Here is an 8034-nt window from a genome sequence, read left to right on the forward strand (position 1 = left end):
TAAGCAATTTTCACATATTATATGAGCAAGGGTCACATTACAATTCTGTTGCTTATCATTGAATTTGACATTTAGTGGACTGTATATTTTTCCTGTTTATTTCATCGGTTTACGTATGTTTGCATATGTATGTATGAATGTGTTATATTTCTAAAATCCTATCTCTATTGCGGCAGAGTTTCATGTTCATATTTTTATGAACATTCTGCCAGGAGCCAAAATTGTGTTGTTTTAACATATTAGCCAAATGTGATTGTTGACATTTTACTTAATTATGATTATGTCTAACTGGTAGTTCAAATGGAACAGCCACAACAGTTCTTCTTTGATCTTTGATCCTATATATAAACTAACGATGATTAACCCTATTATGAAAACTAAAGTTAGCGAAGCATGACCACTAACGTGATGAAAATTGATACCCTTCAATTTGATATTTTCTTTTTTGAGAAATTCTATTTGCTGTTTGAGCGTTAGGATATCTTTGGTGTTGTTTATTAAGGTCAAATCAAAAGGTTTAATTCGCAGTTCTGAAATATCTTCAATGTCTTTTACCCAAGAAGAAGATAGCAATTCTTTATTGATCTCGGATTGTACGTGATGAGATGCTGTTAAAGTTACTCCTTCATGTCGAGCTGTACATCCTTCTCTTATTGTGATATTGCCTTGATTAGGGATTTCCATTCGCATTTGTTGGTTGTTATCACATTCTAGATGTATTGTTGATTTGCTAAACAGCTTGTAAAGCCAACGATTTTGAGAAGATAATTTAATCCAAACATTTTCATTTGTAGCGGGCTTGAATCCACATACTTCATTTTCCAACTGTTTCAATGCTGCTACTTCGCATGAATTGTCCGTAGCTGACTTCCAAGCCCAGTTCCCTGGACATTGATAATATCTTCCAAGTTTGTTAAACACTTATCTAGATCGACTTGGTTTATCAATACATATTAATTTAAATCAAACTTGTATACTAAATATTCTGCTTTTATATCAGGGATAATCATGTTCCCTTTGTATTTTATTGGCAGTGGATTTAATTTGTATGCATCTGACGGTTCATATGATATTAAGGGAATTTCTATGTTTATGACTAGTCGTGAATCGACAATTAACCCTTTAGCAGTCATCGACTTATAGATTTCTTTTAATTCATTACCGAACTGTTTTCCAGGTAGTACTAATTTGTGTGGCAGCTTGTTTCTGATAAGTGCAATTTCTTTATTAAGTTGTGAAGGTTTTATTAGTTTTGGATTTATGCGACCACGATTTATGTCAATTAGTAAATTGATTATCGAAGTTTGGATATCTTCACATTCGTCCATAACTATTCCTATTTGAATGGTTAATATCTGAAACATCAAGGTCATTCGCTCGGCATTTTGATCTTTAACTAGTTCATGATAAAATTTATTTAGCTGTTCATTCATTTTTTGGAAATTTTTGTTAACTTCATTGGTTGTCTTTTTTAATATATTTATTGCAGAATCAACTATTGATGTCTGTCTCTTAAACAACTTTGCGATATTCTTTTGGTTTTCAAAAATATTTTTAATATTTGATTCCATATTCTCTCGGTCGTCAGCATCCATAATTCCAAATAATATAATGTAAATTGAGCCAACAAATTCGAATGGTGCTCGTCTTTTTCTATTTTCTTGCTTCATGAACAGTTCGTTATTTGACTTAAGGCTATTATATTTATGCTTTAAAGTTGCGGTAATCATTACACAGGCCTCTTCATAATATGTCAATATTTTGCATTGATGTTCAAGTCCGTTAATAAATTCTTTTACTCCATCCATCCGATCGTAATAGGAACCTAACTCGTAATAAACGATTAAATCCCATTTTGAATTTATTATGTCTATTTTGCCGATCGGATCCAAATATATTGCGGTATTATTTCTTAGCTCAGCCACTGAAGCTCCTGTTTTAGCCGTATCATTTATGTATAATGCCTTAACTTGCATTGCTAGCATGAGCAACGTAAAGAACCACATCATCAATGTCTTCGTTCTTTTCTGCCCTCCTGGGCCCGCTGAATTTTTTGCTATTCTTGATGTCAACAGGCTTGCAGCTTGATTTGGCTCTTCCGTTTTGCTGCTGTTTGTTGTCTCTAGTGGGCACAGTTTGTGAACGGGCGTATCCCATTTTGCAATTTCAGAGTTACAACTCTGGTTTTTCCATCGCTTCCAGGATGGGTTTTTATAACTTTGCCTAATGGCCACTTTGCTGGATGACTTTCTTCATTTTTAATAATTACTATTTGACCTACTGCTAGATTGTCCTGTTTGGTTTTCCATTTCATTCGTTGTTGCAGCATTGTGACATATTCGCTTTCCCACCGTTTCCAAAAGTGTCTTTTCATTTTTTGTATTAGTTTCCACCTATCTAACGAACCCCTTTTTGTGTCATCAATTGCTTCAGGACAGTCTATTAATGGGCATCCTATTAAAAAATGCCCAGGTGTTAAAACATCTATATCGCTTTCACTATCGATCGCACATAAGGGTCGGGAATTTAGCACTGCTTCAATCTGTGATAGCAAAGTAATCATCTCTTCAAATGTCAATTTACTTTCGCCTATCACTCTTTTTAAATGATATTTCACTGATTTGACTCCAGCCTCCCAAATTCCTCCGAAGTGAATAGCTGCCGGCGGCCCAAAATGCCATTGAATTTTGTCTGCTTCTAATATGGGAGCTACTGTTGAGTTTTTCTTGATTGCCTTTATGAAATCTGAGTCTAACTTTCTACAAGCTCCGACAAAATTTGTTCCAATGTCTGAGTATATATGCTGACTCTTACCCCTTCTAGCAAAAAATCTTTTTAAAGCAGCTAGAAACGCTTCAGTTGTTAAATCACTTACTGCCTCTAAATGAATAGCCTTTGTTGCCATACATACAAATACAGCTATGTATCCTTTAAATGTTTTTATTTCTCTTCCTTTGGAACATTTCATATGTATTGGACCTGCATAGTCTACACCAACGTGTGAGAATGGAATTGACAACGACACTCGAAATTCTGGAAGATTTCCCATTATTTGTTTAGCTGCTTCCTTTCGGTAACGTATGCAGCGACTACAAGCTCGAATATTTTTTTTTTATGGAGTTCTTTAATCCAATTATCCAATAATTCCTTCTAATCGTTGCTTCCATTAACTTATTTCCTCCATGTAAGGTTGTTTTATGAACATGTTCAATAATCAATTTTGACAAATGTGATTTATTTAATATTATTGGGTGCTTCTGATCGAACTGAAGCTTTGCATTCCCTAACCTACCTCCTACGCGAAGGATTCCATTGTTATCTAAAATTGGATCTAAGCATGCAATTTTACTTGTACTGCTAATTTCTTTTTTGATTTCTAAGCTCTGTATTTCCTCTCTAAATTGTAATCTTTGCTGATATCTTATTATTCTCTGTTCAGCTTCTTTTAGGTCTGATTTTACTAAGTACGCAGGATATTTTTGTCCTCGTATTCTTTTTATAAATCGCAATATATAAGCTGCAACCCTTATTAATTTAGTTAAACTAGTATATTTTAATATTACCTCATCTAAGAAATGTGATTCTTTTGATGTTGTGACATACACTGCATCGATTTTAACGCTATTCTGTGTTGGCCATTGATGTTCTTCTCCTTGTAACCATTTGGGACCTCTCCACCATAGCTCGTGCTCCACTAGTTTGTTCGCAAATACCCCTCTGTATGCTACATCAGCTGGATTGTCCTTTGTTCCAACGTGTTGCCATATTGCAGTGGAAGCATATAATTTGATTTCTTCTACTCTCGTTTTAATGAACTTATCTTTACTTTGGGAATTCTTTATCCATGCTAACGTTATAGATGAGTCGCTCCAAGCAAATATTTTAACTTCTCTATTGATAACTGTCTTTATCCTTTGCAGCAATTTAGAAAGTAGGTGAGCCGCGCATAGCTCCAGTTTTGGCAATGTCTTCTTATTTTTAATCGGGTTCACTTTGGTTTTACCAGCAATTATCGTTATAACTGATCCAACTTTAGCATATACAACTGCCGCGTACGCTTTTTCTGACGCATCTGCGAATCCATGTAGTTCCATTTTAAAGTCGTTTTTTGTTTCAAACCATCTGGGAATTTTTATTCTTTTTATCGCTGGTACGTGCTGCATAAACTCCTGCCATTCTTTTGCCAAATTTTCGTCGAGTAACTCATCCCAGTTGAGTTTCATCAACCAAAGTTTTTGTATAAACAACTTTGCTAAAACAGTCATTGGTGAAAGCCACCCCATCGGATCGAAAATTCTCGCCAAATCAGGTAAAGCTTGCCTTTTTGTTACTAGCTTTTCCGTTGAAAGATTCATATTAAATCCAAACATATCTTTGGCCGGGTCCCATTACCCAATGTCTTAACTGTTTCGTCTTCTGCTATTTTTATTACCTCATTTTCGCTATTTGTTGGAATGGTTGCTATAATCTCACTGTTATTAGACATCCACTTTCTTAAGTGAAATCCATATTTTTGTAGTTGTTTCGAAATTTCGAACTGAATGACCTTACAATCATTTATTGAATCTGCTCCTGTCATTAAATCGTCCACGTAGAAGTCGTTTTTAATGATGTTTGAAAGCAAACAATTGTAAGGCTCGCAGGATTTGGCAATTTCTTGTAAAGTTCTCGTTGCAAGAAAAGGAGCGGATGCTGTTCCATACGTAACTGTTTGCAGTTTGTATTCTCCTATCGGCCCTTCTTTCGCTTCTCTCCACAATATACGTTGATAATCTTGATCACTTTCTGCTACTTTAATTTGTCGATACATCTTTTCAATATCACCTGTTAACACATATTGCCAAAGTCTCCATTTGATAATTATGTCGAATATATCTTTTTGAAGTCTCGGGCCTATTAAAAGGATGTCATTTAAACTACTTCCATTTGTAGTTTTTGCAGATGCATCGAAAACTACTCGTAGTTTAGTTGTGAGACTGCCTTCTCGAATTACGGCTTGATGTGGCAAATAGTATTTTCCGCATGTATTTCCACTTGCTTTTTTCATGTGGCCCATTTCTAAATAGTCTCTCATAAATTGCACATATTGTTTTCTTAGGTTGTCATCTGAAGCCAACTTTTTCTCAAGATTAAGAAACCTCGCCATTGCTTGTTTGCGAGAGTCGCCTAACTCTTTTTCTTTCTTAAAAGGTAGATTGACGACAAATCTATTATTTTCATCTCTTCTTGTCGTTTTATCAAATATCTTCATACATTCATCACCATCTTCTATATATGTTGGTGCTGTGGTGTCTTCTACTTCCCAAAACTTCTCCAACGTTGTGGTCACCGCCGCTAGAATTCTACCATTTTTTCTAGGTTGTTGTAAAACTCCCGACAATATCCATCCTAATTTCGTAGCTTGGCCTAGTATTCGATCTTTCTTAAATATGCCTTCTTCTAATATGTCGGCATATATGTACATCTCTTCCAATAACGACGTCGATTCGATCTGACCTATTGAAGTTGGGATCAGCTAAGGTATAGTTTCTCCATTGTTCTATATCCCATTTAAATGTTTTATCAGGTTGTGCACTCGCCAATTTCGGCAAAATCAGTGCTTCGACATTGTCCACTTCGTTGCTTAGGAATCTCGGCCTGATTTCAATGTTGACTTTAAATTTGGAGACTCCCACTATAGTATTTCCTAGCCCTTGTAGCTCAGTTACTTCTCTTCTCTTTGGTAAGTGTAGTGTTTGAGCGGCTTCTTCAGAAATGGTAGTCTTCTGTGATCCTTGATCGATTAGTGCTCGCAATGTCACGTACTCTCCATTTGCCGCCTTCACTCTTATCTGGGGTGTTGCTAGAAGTATTGCTGTTTCGGAGTTTTTTGTCATCATAGTGGATGATTTTTTTATAGCATTTTCTTCACCTGCTCCTTTTTCCTTCTGGAATTCATTGTAATGCAGTAAATTGCAATTGCCTTCATATACGTGGTCGAGGCAAATATTGCATAGCTTATTGTTTACTATGAAACCTCTACGATTCATCGTAGTCAATGCCTGGAACCTTCTGCATTCAACAATTTGAATCTTGCAATATATACAGGTCTTTTGTGCAGCTGTATAGAATGTGGGTGCTGGTTGTGGCTGCTTTTGATTGCTCCATTTAGTTGTTTTCCTGTCTCGTATAGCTTCTAGAGCTTGATATTGCTGCTCCAGAAAACGGAAAACATCATCTAGGCTTTGGATATCCCTAGTTTTCTTGACATTCTGCTCATATAACCGGAGACTTTCTTTGTCTAGTTTCCGAACAACTATCCGAGCTATAATTGCTTGCTCGTCATTTAAATTCAATTTAAGCCCTTTAAGAGCATAAATGCATTCCTTGGTGGTATCCAAAAGCTGCTTCATGCTTGCCGCACTTTCCCCATTTGCTGTTGGTTGATCAAGAAGTCTGTCCACTTGTGTTGTGAATTGCAGCCTTTTGTTTTCATATCTTTCCTGGAGGATTTGCCAAGCGGCTTCATAGTTGTATTCGGTTACCGGTAAATGCTGAATTAATCTTCCAGCTTCTCCTCCTAATGACGTCTTCAGCCGGAACATCTTTTCTACTTCAGTAAAGTGCTTCGAATTATGCACCAAACCTTGGAAAAGATCGCTAGATGATGACCATTGATTCATCTCGCCATAAAATATCGGAATCTTAATCTCCTGTAGTTTCATAGTAGATGAAACAGCTTGTGTTGGCGTGCACCTTTTCAATTTATCTGTTAACTTCTCAATGTTAACGCTGTATTTTTCTCGGAAGTCCTCCATTTGTTCTTCTATTGAGTCTTTAGTAATGGCTTTTAAATGGACACTGCGAGTTTCAGAAAAAGCTTCTTCTACATATTCAAACTGTATTTGAAGCTTAGTTTTGAATTCTCTTATTTCTTCGACAGAATCCAATTCATTTTGTTGAATTTCTTCTATGGTCATTCTGAGCATTTTTCCTCGACGTTGAAATCTCCTTTCTACGTCGGAATTAGTACCTGATGGCTCGAACTCACTCCTTTCTCCCATCGATTCAGGTTTAAGTTGGTTGCCGCTTACTGTTGGTAAATCTTCGGCTGCATTTTGTATTTTTAAATGCTGAATGGACTTTTCCATTACCTGAATAACATGCTCGTAATACTTCTTGGCAATGTATTCGTCAGCTTCTTGGCTCGGTTTAGCCATAATTTTGGCATGATTTCCATTAAATTCCGTCCTCACTGTTTGAATATGTTGAATATATTCGAGACATGAAGCTTTCCTTATTTTGCCGCTAAGGATTTTCTGTTCTTCCAGCGCAGCAAGATCGCCCAACTCCTTCTGTCTTTTCAGTAAATTTTCCATGTTGATTGATGTTGTTTCTTTTACTGTTGATTTTGATTGTTTTTTGTTGATTTTTGTTTTTTTAGTATTTAAACACTGTACTCGTTGTTTTAGCCACGGGGACGCTTTTTAACGCTTTTCACTTTTCCGCTGTGAGTCACGGAAACGCTTTTCGCTTAGAATTTTAGGCGAATTATATACTTGTTTAAGTATATTTTTTATTATTGCGGACAGTCTTTGCTGTTTCGGCTTATATATATATAATATATATATATTTTTTTTTTGCTAAGTAATGCTCTCCTTTTTTCAGAGACTTATAGTACTTGCGCTTGAGCTCTTTTCTAGGCTCGACTGACCAAATAATAAGACTATTATACTTTTGATCAACTTCACTTCTAACCTCGGGTGGGGGATAGTGAAGATCACAAAAAAACGTAATGTACACCGTGAGATTGCTGTATTTAATCTGACCTCTTTATTGAATATTTCTTTCTTATATACATTTTCTAATACTAATTCCTTAACTACGTATATGTGTGTGTGTGTGTACATGCGTAAATGTGTATTCTTATATATTTATTATCCGATCAGTTCGTAATTTATTCAATTGTATGTTACCCGGCTGGTCTGATCTAAGTATTTTGTGCAAATAAAACTACGTTATTTCACTTTCTGGCCCAACGTTTCGCTAAAACAT

The 8034-nt window shown here is 35.8% G+C and overlaps 1 protein-coding gene across 1 annotated transcript; it reads right to left on the reverse strand.

Moving 5' to 3' along the window:
* Positions 1 to 996: 996 nt before the first annotated feature.
* LOC118756946 lies at positions 997 to 7358 on the reverse strand. Its single transcript, XM_036491697.1, has 4 exons — positions 5576 to 7358; positions 4393 to 5496; positions 1120 to 1336; positions 997 to 1054 (listed from the first exon to the last, which is right to left on the reverse strand). Exons 1-4 carry the CDS (start codon positions 7356 to 7358, stop codon positions 997 to 999), a joined length of 3162 nt encoding a protein of 1053 aa, XP_036347590.1.
* Positions 7359 to 8034: the final 676 nt, after the last annotated feature.

This window comes from Rhagoletis pomonella, unplaced genomic scaffold (genome assembly GCF_013731165.1).
Source record: "Rhagoletis pomonella isolate Grant_MI unplaced genomic scaffold, Rhpom_1.0 Rhpom_scaffold_00001, whole genome shotgun sequence".
Taxonomy (NCBI): domain Eukaryota; kingdom Metazoa; phylum Arthropoda; class Insecta; order Diptera; family Tephritidae; genus Rhagoletis; species Rhagoletis pomonella.